Here is a 15339-nt window from a genome sequence, read left to right on the forward strand (position 1 = left end):
TCAAAGCTCTGAAAAAAATAGAGTTTGTCATTCTAAATTTAAAAACTTGAAATTAAAAAAGGAAATAAATTAAACTTTACACTAATAGGCAATAGAAGAAAACACTTGAATATTCCAAGATTTATTGTTGGATAAGCAGTGGACAAAAATACTAAATGTATTTATTCTAATACAGCAACATTTTTCATTTTTCATTTTATTTAAGTGTGTCAGTTTGATGACACTTATAATTTAGAGGATGTTGTATAGCCTTGTACAGCAGTATACCGTGTTAACAAATCTAAAATTAAGTTAGGAATTGTTCATTGTAGCACCAAACATTTTGCTACAATAAATAGTCACTAAGTGCTTTGGTCATTAAAGTTATGCCTTCAGACAGAATACTTGACTTGGATTTAAGCCTGTAAAGATTACTGCAAGGCTATAAATGTAATTACTTTAGCAGGTCCTTCATGATCCTTATCGAAGAGCCTCTGTAGCCTCCACCAAAGTGGTTCCAGTGATTCAGATAGTGAAAGAGTTGGTAAAGCTGGTTTCTTTTTGCAAAGCCTGCTGCTTTAGGAATCTTCTCGTGGTATGCAGAATAAAATGAGCTGTTAAAGCCACCGAACATCCCTGCTATACCCAGCTCATACTCTGAATGGCCATAAAAGGAAGCAGGGTCAAAGACCACTGGGCCTTGTGCATACTCCGCCACGTTGCCTCCCCATAAGTCTCCATGAAGGAGAGCAGGGACAATCACCACATCTGCAAAAAACTGAGGGATCTTCAGCTGTAGATATCAAAAACAATAGCATAGTCAGATATATAATACAATCATACAGAAGTGCTTTTGACAGAGCCAAGGGGAGGCTTGTACCTGGAGCTTAGCCCATAGTTCTCTGGCCTCTCTGTCTCCATAAGATTGTTCCACCATATTAAGCTGGTGCTGCAACCTCTGCTGGGAGTAAAATGTCACCCAGTCATCCTGCCACTGATTTTCCTGAGAAAAAGGCAAGGTCAAATGAAGCTGATATGGCTCTGCTGGTGAGAATGAGCACATGCAATAACATTTTACCTGTGGCAGATATCCACAGCATGTAGGTACACTGAAGCCGAATTTTTCAACCCCGGGATCGTCTGACTGCCCAGCTCCTTTGCCTGTACACAGTGAAAGTAATTGTACTGTATATTATATATATATATACTATACTATATAAATATATATATATATATATATATATATATATATATATATATATATATATATATATATATCAACATGCGGTCCAGTTACTGTTATTCAGTCACACATTGGAACTGAGTTTTGTGAATATGTCCTCACAAAGTGAATTTAATTTGAATTACCCACTGTTTGTTGCTCTTTGTTTAGTTTTTCCAGCTGTTTCTTGTTATGAAGGTGCAAATCTGCAAGCTGCTCCCCAAGGTGCTTTGAATACCTACACATTGTAATGAGAAACAAAACCAATTCATAAAGCTGAGAACTGTATGTCTATGTCCTGCATACTGTGGCACTGGCAGGGTACTGAATAAAGAGAGAGAGACCTCTTACTTGCTCAGACCTTTCATGTCCAGATGCTCCATCACAAAGACACATCCTCCTGTGTCAAGTCCTATCACCTTCATAGGTTTGGGGACCTTAATAGTTTCTGTCTTTGAAATCGCCTCCAAACTGGCCATCTCTCCATCAAACATCTGTTTAGCCTGAACAGTAGCAGCTTACATGGTCATGATCAACAAGTAAAGGTCCTTTAATCAAGTCAAAATAATTGTAATCATGACAAATACCTCGCTTTTGTGATTTATCTTCACAAATACTCTTCCAGTATCTGTATCATAACTCTGGCCCTCGCTGATACATCCGCCTCCCGAGTGGCCCGTTGACTTTAGCAGGGTCGTGCCTAACTCCTTCTTTAATTTAGCTTCCATAGTTTATACTCGACAGCCACTTGCAGTGCTGCAGAAAGGCTTTGCAATCGTAGTTCCTGAAGTTTAATGGGCGTTCTGTAAGTTTCCGTCGTGTTGACCAACCAGAACCTTTACATTAGATCGGGGCGTTTTTTCCCCCCTGCTATATTTATAAACACGAAGCGTTTGTCCAATCAACCACGAGACAAAAGTGATTGACTTCATCATTGCCCTATCACAGAGCTGTATTAAGGTCACATGAGCGTCGCCATGGTGCCAAATGAGGCTATGGCGTAGTCGATCTCTAGCGTCTAGCAGCATCTGTTCAAAATGAGCAGAAATGAAACGTGTTTACTTCTTGGAGCTACTGAAGTCGGAAAAACATTCCTGATAAAACGTCTACAAAATATCCTTCTCAAGAAAATCGTTGTAAACTGAAGTGTTTTTTAAGTAGCTAGCCATTTTAGCTAGTTGCTAGCTAGCTAAGTGGAAATGTGGCCACGCTCTGTTTATATCAGTCCACATCCTCCAAAAGCTGTTATATCCAGTACGATGTGCAGGTGCAAAATAACATCTGTACACATTGACCGAAAATACACACAATTAACAGCACGTTAATTACTCTTACATTTAATAGCATTGCGTTTTTCCCTAACAGTGGTCTTTACAGCTCATTTTGCATGGTGACTTGGGGGCAGCTCCTTCTACTCTGCCTACAGTAGGTGACAAGAAAAGTTAGTTATTGTAATACTGTTTTATTTCCTTTTTTGAATGTGGCACGCCTCCACAGGTAGGAACCAATCTGACTGATCTGACACTGAAGAAGAAGAGGAAGGTGACGGTGAGAGAGCTCGGAGGTTGTATGGGTCCAATATGGCCCAGTTACTTCAACGACTGCTCCTCTGTTATTGTACGTTCATGTGTATTTATCCTATCTGTTTCAGTTGATAGAGATTATTAATACACTGAGCGTTTGAATAACCAAATGAAATGTTTTTAATAGTTCATGGTGGACTCAGCCAACATTGCTCAGGTGTCCTGCTCATGTATCCAGCTGCTGTCGGTCCTCTCTGCTGAGCCTCTGCACGGTGCCCGTGTGCTCATTCTCTTTAACAAGATGTGAGACCCTAAGCACACGCACCATTCCCTGTGCTCACTTACCGTAACACAAAAAATACTTAGGATCTGTACAGTATGCACCAGTGTCCATTTTCTCATTTTTTTCTTTTTGTTCCATTGTTTTCCAGAGACATGCCCTGCACTATGAGTCTTATCGAAATCAAATCACTGTTCAGGATGGATGACATCATTGCATCGGCTAGTCAGCCAATCACGATACTGGAAATCAGTGCTCGCTCCGGACAGGGACTTCAGGAGGTGCTCAACTGGCTGGAGTCCATCCCAGTCAAGTGACCTTCTGTTCCTTTGCTCCTGAAGAAAATATGGTGTTTAAATAACACTGAAGTCTTTTTTTTACATGAGATGCCAGGATGCTCAAAACCCATTCTGAGGATATAATGATGTTTTTGCAAAATGACTGGAAGGGTGAAAAGACATACAACAAGAAAAACACTTAATGCTGCAGTAGAAAATATTGTGACATGTTTTAAATGAGTAACTATTTGTAGCAGTGAGAGCATGGTAGAATAGTGGTCAAATAGTTAACCATTTGTGGCATAGCATAATAAGTTGCTTGTTGTGATAGTTGATGGTGGACCAGCTATACTGGCTAAAAAAAATATTACTATGCGTAGGGGCTCTTTACCAAGTAATGCTTTGTGACACAACAACTAGAAGACCTTGGCTTGTAGGAGATACTGCTCTAAAAGATAAAACCAATAAACACCAGCAGGGGGCAGAAGGTGAGACTGGTAGGAGCAAAAAACAGTAAATCTGGAACTTAAAGTGATTTGACACATAAAGTGTCTTCATATCAAGGCAAATGAAGTAAGGCAAAGCATTAAACCCAGCCAAAGAATGAAGCAGTATTATAAGTCATATATATTAAGTCATAATTTGTAAGATTTACTGTGAATAAAATGTTATTCATACATTTTCTTTCTGAAGTCCTTCCAAAGCATACTTTAATTACATGACTGCAGAAATTTATTTTATCATAGTAAAGTGATGTATATGCTGAGGATTCCCATCAGGAGCGCCAAAATTAACTGCTGCTGAACATTTAACTGGACTGGTCTCGCCAGAGGGAAGGTCATTCAAACTGTTGACGTGCTGAAAAGTAACACATTTGCCTGGGTTTTATGCCTGTGAAGTGTAGAGGTAACTGATTATCAAACTGTGCTTTTGTAAGGGTTTGCCTCAAGTCAATTATTAATACAGTATGGCCAAAAGACATTTTACGTAATAATATCTTGGATGATGTAAAAACAACTAAGAAAGTTCTTTATAAGTCATTGGGTCTGCAGATTGGCTCGCAATTACAGGGTGATTTCAAGAGCATAGCTTAATGCTTAAGCTTCCGTCTCCATGTCATTTGGTCCTCATAAGAAAGGGTTCTGACTGCTTTGTGATCCCGGTGGTCCCTGAGTGTTGACAGAGGAGAACGGCAACAAGGGCTCAGGGAGGTTCCCTGGCAGTTCCAAGCCGGGCTGGGTGGGGTGAGTCAGCGATGAGGGCAGGCTGGCGGGCTGATGGCTCAAAGGCAGGGGCAAGGACGCACTGTACGGAAGAGACGCGGCCGGAGGAGCAAAAGCTGTGGAACCCGAGCCCATTTGACTGAGAGTTAGTTTGGGCTGCTCATTCTGGAATGGGTTGATGGGCGAAGGTGCAGCCGGCCCTGGGTGGAAAGAAACACAACAGCATTACATCTACCCCTACCAGTTACCGACATTTCAAATAATACTATACTTAATACTGCAATCATTACCTGATAAAAAGGGGTTCAGTGTTGTGGCTGAGGGATTTCCTGGGATCAAAGTGTCCAGGTTTACCAAGGAAGCTGCTGCGGGGCCCAGGAAGGCCTCGGGTGTCCGACATTTACGAGGACTGGGGACCAAGCTTTCCCTCAGATTTGACAGATCAAAGAGCTCGGAGGGATCCCCCCTTCCGTTGACATGACCTCCATCCATGGCCTCGTCAAACAGATCCCCATCTAGACGTATTGGGACAGTACTGCGTAAGCATGTGGGATACACAGAAGCGTAAAATACTATAGTAAGGAGCTCACCTGAGGGGCTTCCAGTTCGCGGAACCGCTTGACTGACAGCTCCCTTTGGTGCCCGCGTGTCTGACGGAACTGAGAATGGGTCAACGCTTGGGGAGCCTAGAAACAAATGAAAGAATATTTCAAGCGTCTGTGGATTCTCTTCATTTCCTTTGACTATGGATGAGCGTATTTACCCACCTGTGTTGGCAGGCAGGGCCCATACGCGCCCTGTGGCGTTCACGTTCGAGTCACTGTTCGGCAGGACGTGCCAGGGGTCGGACGGGGGCTCCCATGGAGGGGGGGGGCTGTTGGAAGTCGGCGGTACCATCCATGGAGAATCTGCTCTTGGGAAGGGGGGGTGGCTGACATCTTTAATAGATGACAGAGATGACAGCTGGGTAAGTTTAGCGAAGTACACCTATGCCTGGACATTAGAACGATAAGAGTTCAACCAGCTGACCTCGACCAGTGGCTGCTGGACGTGATGTATTCCATTCATTGTCACTATGGCGAACGTCTGAAGGCACTGCAAAAACATCTACTAGGTCCATGAAGGAAGTCTGAGCAGATTAGAAAAGAAAATCAGCATTTAAAATATTTCTTCAGCTCAGCTGGTTTGGTTTTAACCCTCCTCCCCACTATTTCATACCCCGCCTTTAGCTTCCATCTCCCGCTTGCTCTCCTCCAAAGCTTTCCGCAGCATCGACTCGTCTCCTTGCCGACTGAGTTGCTCCTGTCGTCACCGACACGTGGACACACAGAGGCTTTTTAGATCATCGCGTATTCGCGAGTCGGCGGCAGCACACGAGCACAGAAGCTAGCGAGCATTAAGGACGCGTACCTGCTGGTGCTCCTCCTTGCTGAGATTCAGGGCCAACTGGAGCTGGGTCTCCTCATCCATGTCCACGGAGGCGGGCGCACGTTGGACCGGCTGTGGCGGCGTCAACCAAGCAGAGAACAACAATCAGTGTCCGATCAATGAGAAGAGAGCGCTAAGAGATGGCGGACCCCAAAGACAAAGCCTCCTTTTATTAGTTGCTGAAGGAAGTTGTATGTTCTTCAGGGATGCGTATTTGCTACATCTCTGAAGAAGATGAGCGAGTACATGCGGCGTTTTCTTAGGAGGATGCGCTGATGAAGTGGTTTTTAGTGTGCAGAGCAGGAGTGGAGAAGAATGGAATAGGTTTGGTTGTCGCTGGTCCCATTGGGATGCTGATACCTTGTGGGCCTCCTCCTTGCTGAGACTCATAGCGATCCTCAGTTGGGTCTGTTCATCAAAATCCACTTGGGCGGGTGGCTACGGGTCAAGCAGGAGGGATTAGGAGCAAGACTAATCATAGGGTACAAGGACGCGCGACTCTGATGAAGGGATTCCTTGAAAAATCACTGCAAGAATGATCTGATCTGAATCAACACAGTAACAGATCCACTGGACGATCAAAATCACAGCTGTCTGTTTGATTACAGAAATGGGAACGATAATACTCTTAGTGCCCTTGTCACGGAGACCAGGGAGGACAGTGGAGATCTGTCTCCAGCGTCGGTTCGGGGAAGCGGCTGAGGGACTATTTAACCGTTTAGCACAGAGCTACGGCGGCCTCTGAGGAGCCTCTTTTGCGACCGCACACGCGTGCCCCGCGGAGCTCTGTGCACAGTGGCCTCGTGTGTGTGCGCCTGCTAGAGGTACCTTTTCACTCTCCTCTCGGCTCATGGCCAGGGCCAGCTGCAGCTGCAGCTCCTCTTCCCCGCTCGTGGAGGGCCGAGCCTGCTCCAGGTCTGGAGCGAGCCGCGAGGAGGAAGAGGAGGCTGGAGGGGGGAGCAAAAACAGGGCAGACAAAAGCATTAATACGTGTAAATGAGGAAAAGAGAAAGAGGGAAAACAAACAAACATTTCAGGGTGAAGGTCACAAATATGCAGACACTGTTTTTGCATGCTAATTAGCTTTGGCTGCCTGTTGTTTGGGCCTTTGCCGTGGCCTGCGCCGAGAACAATGGTGTGCCTGTGTAGAGCGCTAGGGATGGAGGGATGCTTTGGAGCGGGGCCCACCTTATTACCCCGAACGCTCTGGTTGCGATGCAGGATTCGGGCCTAGTTTTGAGAAGGGGACGGGGGTCGGGGGTCTGGCAGCAGCCCACGGCGTGGGTCAAAGGGATTGAGCGGGCAGGAGGCCAAACACGGGCAGAGTCAGGTCTCAGAAGCCAATTGTTTCCACTGTGCTGCCCCTCAATATCCTCAGTCTGCGCTGGAATGCTTTCTGGCAATTAGCTGCTGCCAGCCTCCTGACCCACACCCACGCCGTCCATCAGCGCCGGCTCCAGCACATCAATTATGCGCCGATATCTCATTCCTCATTTTTTGCTTTTGCACAAAAATCTTCGTCACGTCTACTCATTTTCTTGAGTTTCTGAGGTCACAGCTCGCCGCGCGTTTCCACTGGCACTGAAATGACTGCAGAGTGCAACGTTTATTGGGGAAACGAGGATGTTTGGAGGAGCAGCGGTAATAAAAACAGCCCGATTCCATCTGTCGGCATGACTCTGTGTGGTTCGAAAGAGGCCACAGACACCGGAGCCCAGCTCTGCTACTGCAGCACACACACACACACACACACACACACACACACACACACACACACACACACACACACACACACACACACACACACACACACACACACACACACACACACACACACACACACACACACGCACACGCACACACACACACACACACACAGTGGAGGGTAAAAACGAGATTACACATGAACACAAACCACGCAGAGGTTTCGCATTCAGTCAGGAACAAACAATGCCTCTCCCTTTTGTAAATCTGGTTCGGCTGCAATGAAATGGGCGCACGCGGCAGAATGCGAGGAATGTTAGAGTTCGACTACCAGTCGAGGGCAAAACCGAAACAGCTGCGTTCAAACGGAGCGCTTCGCGTCCATCAAGGCGTGCGCTGGTATCAAAATAGGATCCGCGTCAGCGCGAGCTCACAGGCCAGAGCTAATTGACGTGAGCTCCAGACGGTTTATTATTGACATCAAACGAAAAATCCTGGGCTGCGGATGAACGGGGGAAGTTACGCAACGCCCCAGCCTGACGTGTTACAAACATAACGATGTGTTTGCGCTACTCACAGTGGAACGAGGACGGGGCGCTCCGGCTGAAGTCCTCCCCGTAGCCCCCCGCTGAGCCGGACTGGCTGAGGCGGGGTCCCGGGTAGGGGGGGGGCAGCGAGCCGGAGCCGGAGCCGGAGCCGGAGCCGGAGCCCAGGCTGCCGGTGACGCCCGCCAGCCGCGTCCTGGTCTTCATGGCCTGGCCCCTCTCCTTCTTCAGCTTCTCCTCGTCCCGCAGCAGCGCCACCAGCTGCTTGGCCTTCTCGCGCACGTTCACGCCCTGGTCGCGGCCGTCCCGGTCCAAGTACTGGAAGTCCCTCAGCGTCTGGATGGTGTAGATGTTCTCCCGGCACTCCTTGGCCACGCGCTCGGGCCCCGTCTTGATCAGGTAGTCGAGCAGCGTCAGCGCCTTGTAGACGTGGCGCCAGTTCTTGCCGTGGTCGTTGAGCCGCTTCCAGATCATGCCCATGACCTCGGTGAAGGCCACCACGTTGAAGGTCAGGTCGGCGATTTCGGACATGAGCGAGCTGGGCGGCCCCCAGGGGTCGTTGGAGGTGGCCTCGCGGACTTTGACCTCGGCCTCCGTGTAGTTGTTGACCATGTTCTTCACCTGGCGCCGGAGCGATGAGGACTGCATGGCGGCGGCGGCGTGGCGGTTTGCAGGTGCAGAAGAAGCCCGGGCCGACCCTCGGGGTCACCTCACACCGGGCGGCGCCTCGGAGAGCAGTTCAGGCAAAAGATGAGATGAAGTCGCCCACAGGTCCGTTCCTGCCGGAGGAGGATGCGCACATTAAATACGCAGCGATATCAGAACCTGTACGAACTAAAAATATCTAAAGTATAATTTTACCAAATCAAAGACGTTGTGCTCGGAAGGAGAGAGGAACCTTAAACCTAGCCTCAATTTTCCCTGAGATCTAAGTGAGAGCATATTCAGCACATTCCAAATAGGAGGAGGCACAATATTGTTTTCAAATATATTTCATTCTAGGAAAGAAAATGAGAGTTTTACACACGAATGAAGTACAGCCGTCGCCATCCTTTCACTTCATTCAGTGCAGCGGGGTCTGCACAGTGAAACGTCCTGGACGTTAAAGCCCAGATTCCGAACACGGCTCCCGTATTCAACGAAGCGCTGAGATAAAGATAAAGGAGCAGAGGCCCCTGTTGCTGTCGTGAGTAAGCATTTTCCAAACAGACAACGGGATGTGGCTTTAAAAAGCTTTCCATCGACCCCCTGAGGCAGTGCGATATTGAATGTGACAAAACTGATTCTAACAGCTGCCCAGCTCCTATTAGCTGACTTTAAACACAGCAACAGCGATACACAAAGAAACCCAAGCCAAGTGTAAGATGACACTATGATGGAATCTGACCATCTGACATGACAGCACTCTAATCAGATGCTGAGTGAGTCTGAACGTTTGCGGCCACAGATCCGGACCTACTTTAACCTTTTGTCCCGCTCCTGTTCCTGAGACCGTGTTACCGTAACTACAGCGTGTGACAAAGTGCCTTGAAACAGGAAGTCAGAGAGAGTTCGCCTGGTCCTTCAACTCTGACCTGCGCGTGATCGGGTCCCGTCACTCTCACTACCACACAAACAATTAGTAAAATCACACACGTGCCACGTTTAAGTTCCTGCCACTTTCTCTATTGTGACCTTGACGTGGTAATAAAAAGCGTGCTGCGGCGACTGCTACGCTACAGAGCATTATTATGCTCAGATATGAAGGCAGACCCGTCCCTCACGCGGTTTACGGCCGGTTCTGGGACACGCTCGCCCCCCGCGTGTTTATTATAGCCTCCACATGTGTTAGAAATCACTAGAAGCGTAACTTCTCTCCCCGCTCCGTCCCAAACTGGGACGACCGGGCCCCATTATCATTCAAGATGCGTCAGATTCGCCGCTCGGGTGGGTGAAGTGCGAGGCCGTGACTCAGCTGCGCTCCCGAGTTGAAAAGTTGGAGCCGACGGAGTGCGGAGGGCGCGAGGCGCCGCGGAGGCGCTCCGGCGCGGCCGCGTTCTCCTACCTTCACGCCGCGGCGCGTCTCTGGGGTCCCGACGCCCTGCGGCTGGACGCGGCAGCGGCGCCTCCGACTCTCGGCATGTCCCGGACCCGGAGAGAGGGCGAGAACCGCTCACAGGCGGCGTTCCGGAGGCGCGTCCATCCGAACCCGAACCCGAACCGACGCCGCGTTTATTTGTCAACGAACTAAGTTGAGAGTAAATTAAACCTAAAAAAAAAAAAAAATCCAGGCACTGGGCTCGCAGACTGTACAGCCTGCACTAAAAACACACAGGAGGAGGGGAGGAGGGGAGTGAGGGAGGGAGGGAGGCCTGCCCGGTGCATGCAGAGTCAGACTTAACCCTCTCACTGCCGGGCGGAGCAGGTGGAGCCAGGATTAGATCACAGCAGTGACTACAGGTCATGTGGCGCGGATGGAGAGACGCTCCTAGTTCTGGTAGTAGTTTGTCTCCATGCATCTACTGAGCAGAATACTGCAGGCTAGGTCTGAATATTACAGCAAAGGCTCCTTTATTCCCTCCGCTCTAACACTTCCTGCAGTGAGTTCCCACAGGGAACCGACAAAGAGCCACATTTCCTCCTCATCATTGCTCTTTACTTATTAAACAGCCCTAATGGGATGTTGTCTGAAGGCGCATCCTTCTGCATTACACCAGGCCTCAATCTCTTTACTGCACATCAGTTGGACTTCGTGCTTTTGGTGCAGAGCAAACGGCCCGTAAATTATATTTTGGTGGCGTGCCGGTGTGGGAACAGCGATTGCTGCAGGAGACAGCGGCGGGGCCGAGGCCGGCCGACGGAGCAGGATATGCAGGAAATACCAGCTCCACCTTGAAACAACAAAGGCACAGGGCTCGAAGACGACACCGGGGCGAAGTGCACGGACAACAAAACGTCTCGGAGCGTCGCCGGGAAGGGAAATTCCTAGAGGTCGGACGACTGCTCCAGAAAACAGCGCAGCACATTCCTCACTTCTTGTTGTGCTATTTATTTCACTCCCCCCCAGTGATGAGGTTGGCTGAGCTGAGTTCACCTCGTCCGGCCCTCGTCCTCGGCTCCGTCTCTGCATCCTATGAGTCTTTATTTTTCCTGACAACAGATGCCGGCATTCTTTCCTCACAAAGGCCCGATGAGGTCAGCGCAGGGGGGGAAACGCAGGCAAGGTCTTGGGAAAACAGAGGGGGAGGAGGGAGAGCTGACGAATAACCTCGGCCTACTACTGAGGGGCAGTGACGTCACGCAGGGGAGGAAATCTGGCTCCTTGTGCAATAAAGTACTTTAAACAAATACAAGTGCGGTGTGTACGTTCCCGGATTTACATTGTGTGTCTGAGCTCCGCGGTTCTTCTAAACACACTCAGGCATGTTTAGTCAATATGAAGAACCGGGATGTTGTAACGAATCTAAAATTGGCTCCATGGAGAAAAAAACAATGATGACGTCTGCCATAGTTGAAGCACATGTCATGCTGAACATTAACAATCCCCATTTCCAACCTGTACAGATTTTGTATTAGTAAACGAAATGCTATAATTGTGGTAAAGTTTGTATAACTCTTGCTTTGTTGATTATTTAATGCGATTTTAAAATGGAATCAACAAATGTAAATTCAACAGCCCAATCCTTCATTCACACTTCTTTCATTTTGAGTGGAACCCGCTTTTCGTTGCTGCCCCCTAGTGGCCGAGTCCGTGTAGTGTTTTTGTGATCTCGTTTCGGAACGTTTACATGCTTTATATGTAAGACAGTGATAAAAGTACAGATCGTGCATATTGTACAAAAGCTCAATAAGTTGACAGAAGAAGTGTAATAATGTTTGGGTTATATTTTGCTGAACAGCTGATTAGATAAAACACTGCAGCTGCAATGCAGAGCGTGATCTTAAATGATAAATGGTCTGAGACGCAATATAATAAAAGACAGTGGCAAACAAAACTCCCACGCCTCAATTCATTCATTCAACAACTGGGAGCTGTAGCACACCACATGTTTCCTAAAGGTTTATTTTAGGTGTGTGACGCACTGCATCAAAACTAAACTCCGGGGACAGAAGCCAGGTTTGTCTCAGATGACTTAGGACTCTAAATCATTTAGTGCTTTCCACACTAACAGCCACATATTAGCAAGTGACAGATTGTGTAATGAACATTGAACGCAAATAAGCTTGTGTTGTTTCCGTCTCGTCACATCTGTGGTGTTGAAGCAGCACCAGGGACCAGCTGCTGGTTCTAATAGCGTACACATTACATTAACTGTGCTATAAATGTGAGGCCTGGGTCAAAGGTCACGTTGTATCTGGGTGGTCTCCGTAATCGGTGAGTCACTTAAGATGGCGCTGCTGCGCGTGGCCGCTTGATGGGCTGATAATGGCTCCAATCATTTCCATAAATAATAATGGAGTCTATATTTACTCCCCATAGCCAGGGTGTGAGGAAACAACAGTGTGTCAGTGCTTACACAACTGAGAGTCATTAGTCCTGTGTGACGTTGACTGAGGGCACTAATATACAACTAAGCTAAATAACAGTTTGAATAATCTTATCACTATTATCACTATTAATTATTACTGAAGATCCACAGGCTTTGGCTGAACAGAAATGTTAGAATCAGTTCACTGCAGTCGCATCCACTCCATCCTTCCTCCAAGTTGGAAGTGTGACGTGGGCTGCTCATTCAGAGTGGCCTTGGTCTGTGAAAAGGCTGGTTTAATAAAGAAAAGGAGACAAAAGCAGGATGCGGGCGTCTTCAGCGCCTATAGCTGCACGTGAAATGCTTTACGGTCCGTTTGACGTGTGCGGCGTGTTCCTCGGCCCTCACATCGCTCACCTGCTAAACAGACCCAGAGTTTGTGTGTGTGTGTGTGTGTGTGTGTGTGTGTGTGTGTGTGTGTGTGTGTGTGTGTGTGTGTGTGTGCGTGTGTGTGTGGAGGAAAAGAACTAAATCGCCGCTGCTGAACCCTATAGTGATGAAGGGATGAATCAGAGGCAGAGCGGGAGGGTGAGAGCGGTTCTTACGCCCAGAACAACCCAGAGCGAGTCGTGATCGCTGCAGAAAGCACTGATTTCATTCGAGTGCCGTCTGACCTCATGAATAATGAAACCTAACTGCAGGTGCAGTATCTTTAGGTGACTTTGTATAGAAAAACAAAGCAAATGCAGTAATGTGTAAACATAAAACAGAAACAGTCACAGGATTAAATCAGTTATTTTATAAATTCTTTCACGTCTGTTTCTGATTAAAGGATTTTAATTTGAAAAAGCTCATGTTTTTAAATAGACTGGGGGACTTTTTGAACAGTTGTGGTTTCAGGAGCAAAACAATTCCAAAAATTTGGACTTTACCATTACATAACACTGAAATGCGCATTGCTGCGCCAAGTGCACCTGGACTCCGCCGTTCCAGACTTTTCTAACGCTTGTTGCTTCGGCAAAGCCGAGGTTTCTGTCTACTTTTGTTGGACGGCTTCTGTCTCTATAAAGGGAATGCCGCATGGTGATATGTGACGCAGGGCTTGCGCACGTCGTGGGTGTATAAGAGGCGCCGCTCGGCTCCGCTTGCGCCGCGCGCACATGGGAAGGCGACCGTTCCCACAGACTCCCGGTGAAGGAACACGGAGATGAACACAACCGAGAGGCTCTACCTTCCCGTTGATGGCATCTTCGAGATGTTCAACCCCGCCGCCGGGCATCACCGATCACGCGTTACGCACCCGGTTCCACACAGCGCAGTCTTCACGCCGGCACTTCAGCATCCGAGCGTCTCCAACATACCGAAGACGGGGTTCGGCATCATCAAAACCGTTAAAGGCCGCTGGAGACAACAGGACAAACGGGTGGTTCTGAGGAGATCGTCGAGTTCTGGCAACCGGCACGTGTCGAATGACCCGCTCCCCAAACGGTCCGTGGATCTGCTGGAGATGGGTCTGACCAAGCCCGGCAACTGTCACCGGATAGTGGTGCTGGGCGCACCCCGAGCGGGGAAGACCAACATCCTGCGGAGGTTCCTGGGCAGAGACTTCGAGGAGCGGTATGAGCCCACGAGCGAGGACTTCCACAGAAAACTCTTCCACATAGGAGGGGAGTCGTACCAGGTGGATCTGCTGGACGCAGCGAGCGAGCGAGACTTCCCTGCGAAACGGAGGTTGTCCATCCTGACAGGTAACGCGCTTTTCAGCAGTCGCGTCCCGTCAGCTTCGTAGGATGACGTCACTAAATTGTCCTAATCGCGCATTTCTTCTCCACAGGGGACGTCTTCCTGCTCGTGTTCGCCTTGGACGACCGGGAGTCCTTCAACGAGGTCAGCGGGCTGCTGGGCGAAATCAGAGCCGCCAGGGCAAAGCTGGTGAAAGCGAAGAGCCCCGCGAGGAGCGTCCCCGTCGTGGTGTGCGGGAACAAAGTGGACCTGGACTCGCGCAGAGCCGTCCGACTGGCGGAGGTGACGGAGGTCCTCGGAGAGGACGCTCCCTACTTCGAAACCTCGGCCAAAGCCGGGACCGGGCTGGATGAGGCGTTCAGGGCCGTGGCGTCGCTGGGCGGACTGCCCGACGAGACCGGTCCGTCGCGGCACCAGCTCGTGCCCATCCTCGCCTACCAGTCGCTGTGCAGGGGCGCGCGAGGCCGGAGGGGCAGCAGGACGCGCGCCGCGCCCTGCGCCGCCGTGGACCCGTCGGCGCGTCGCCCGAGCTTCACCAGCGACCTGCGGCTGGTGCTTGGATCAAGCACCAAACACAACAAACCCGAGAAGTGTCAGATTCAATGAATTGTGAGTCTTCTCCATAAACCAATTGCAGCGGTGTGCTGCAATGTCGTATCACGTCAGGAGTTATACTCTGTAGCACATGGCTGGACCAGTGCATTATTTGTATCTGCATGTAACTGTATTGTATTATCCTAGAATTAAAGGCGGAATGTTTCTAATGGTCGTGACGTGTCCAATCGTGTAAAACAGTGGGGTTTATTTTTAGGCATGTGGGCCACCGAGACGAGATGGAAAAACGCTGTCATATTACGCTGGTGAACGTAAGCAATCAGTTGTAAGTGATGATGCCAAAACTGACCATACGCGCGTGGGCGGGAGCTCGGCTCCGCCAGCAGATGACTCAGGCTGCGACCTTACACG

The 15339-nt window shown here is 49.0% G+C and overlaps 4 protein-coding genes across 7 annotated transcripts; 2 read left to right on the plus strand and 2 right to left on the minus strand.

Annotated features, from left to right (window-relative positions):
* Positions 1-128: 128 nt before the first annotated feature.
* Positions 129-2039, minus strand: fn3krp (fructosamine 3 kinase related protein). Of its 2 annotated transcripts, XM_029160144.3 has the most exons (6): positions 1789-2035; positions 1553-1704; positions 1348-1439; positions 1058-1140; positions 860-982; positions 133-772 (listed from the first exon to the last, which is right to left on the minus strand). In XM_029160144.3, the coding sequence occupies exons 1-6, from the start codon at positions 1927-1929 to the stop codon at positions 434-436; spliced, it is 930 nt and encodes a 309-aa protein (XP_029015977.1). In that variant the 5' UTR covers positions 1930-2035; the 3' UTR covers positions 133-433. The 2 variants fall into 2 exon arrangements, with proteins under 2 accessions (XP_029015974.1, XP_029015977.1); XM_029160141.3 differs by having other exon boundaries at positions 129-772; positions 860-1140; positions 1789-2039.
* Positions 2040-2157: 118 nt separating this feature from the next.
* arl16 (ADP-ribosylation factor-like 16) lies at positions 2158-3961 on the plus strand. The gene is made up of 5 exons (XM_029159427.3): positions 2158-2314; positions 2577-2626; positions 2699-2818; positions 2912-3027; positions 3156-3961. The coding sequence occupies exons 1-5, from the start codon at positions 2239-2241 to the stop codon at positions 3319-3321; spliced, it is 528 nt and encodes a 175-aa protein (XP_029015260.1). The 5' UTR covers positions 2158-2238; the 3' UTR covers positions 3322-3961.
* Positions 3892-10504, minus strand: epn3a (epsin 3a). 3 transcript variants are annotated; one of them, XM_029159423.3, is made up of 11 exons: positions 10227-10504; positions 8215-8961; positions 6762-6880; positions 6294-6371; positions 5916-6005; positions 5724-5807; positions 5535-5634; positions 5273-5443; positions 5096-5191; positions 4796-5020; positions 3892-4705 (listed from the first exon to the last, which is right to left on the minus strand). In XM_029159423.3, exons 2-11 carry the CDS (start codon positions 8828-8830, stop codon positions 4410-4412), a joined length of 1875 nt encoding a protein of 624 aa, XP_029015256.1. In that variant the 5' UTR covers positions 8831-8961; positions 10227-10504; the 3' UTR covers positions 3892-4409. The 3 variants fall into 3 exon arrangements, with proteins under 3 accessions (XP_029015256.1, XP_029015257.1, XP_029015258.1); XM_029159424.3 differs by lacking the exon at positions 10227-10504 and adding an exon at positions 9044-10141; XM_029159425.3 differs by lacking the exon at positions 6294-6371 and having other exon boundaries at positions 10227-10503.
* A 3101-nt stretch (positions 10505-13605) lies between these two features.
* rasd2a (RASD family member 2a) lies at positions 13606-15142 on the plus strand. Its single transcript, XM_029159266.3, has 2 exons — positions 13606-14378; positions 14465-15142. Exons 1-2 carry the CDS (start codon positions 13838-13840, stop codon positions 14977-14979), a joined length of 1056 nt encoding a protein of 351 aa, XP_029015099.1. The 5' UTR covers positions 13606-13837; the 3' UTR covers positions 14980-15142.
* The last annotated feature ends 197 nt before the right edge of the window (positions 15143-15339 follow it).

The sequence above is a fragment of the Betta splendens genome, chromosome 8 (assembly GCF_900634795.4).
Source record: "Betta splendens chromosome 8, fBetSpl5.4, whole genome shotgun sequence".
Taxonomy (NCBI): domain Eukaryota; kingdom Metazoa; phylum Chordata; class Actinopteri; order Anabantiformes; family Osphronemidae; genus Betta; species Betta splendens.

Coding starts and splice junctions, on each gene's coding strand:
- fn3krp (XM_029160141.3), bottom strand. CDS start 1,929: ATGGAAGCTAAATTAAAGAAGGAGTTAGGCACGACCCTGCTAAAGTCA. Junction 1,705..1,788: donor AGATAAATCACAAAAGCGAG/GTATTTGTCATG, acceptor GCTACTGTTCAG/GCTAAACAGATGTTTGATGG. Junction 773..859: donor AACTATGGGCTAAGCTCCAG/GTACAAGCCTCC, acceptor TGATATCTACAG/CTGAAGATCCCTCAGTTTTT.
- epn3a (XM_029159423.3), bottom strand. CDS start 8,830: ATGCAGTCCTCATCGCTCCGGCGCCAGGTGAAGAACATGGTCAACAAC. Junction 6,006..6,293: donor GCAAGGAGGAGGCCCACAAG/GTATCAGCATCC, acceptor ACGCCGCCACAG/CCGGTCCAACGTGCGCCCGC. Junction 5,021..5,095: donor GCGAACTGGAAGCCCCTCAG/GTGAGCTCCTTA, acceptor CAATACGTCTAG/ATGGGGATCTGTTTGACGAG.
- arl16 (XM_029159427.3), top strand. CDS start 2,239: ATGAGCAGAAATGAAACGTGTTTACTTCTTGGAGCTACTGAAGTCGGA. Junction 2,315..2,576: donor CCTGATAAAACGTCTACAAA/ATATCCTTCTCA, acceptor AGTGGTCTTTAC/AGCTCATTTTGCATGGTGAC. Junction 2,627..2,698: donor CTCCTTCTACTCTGCCTACA/GTAGGTGACAAG, acceptor ACGCCTCCACAG/GTAGGAACCAATCTGACTGA.
- rasd2a (XM_029159266.3), top strand. CDS start 13,838: ATGAACACAACCGAGAGGCTCTACCTTCCCGTTGATGGCATCTTCGAG. Junction 14,379..14,464: donor GAGGTTGTCCATCCTGACAG/GTAACGCGCTTT, acceptor TCTTCTCCACAG/GGGACGTCTTCCTGCTCGTG.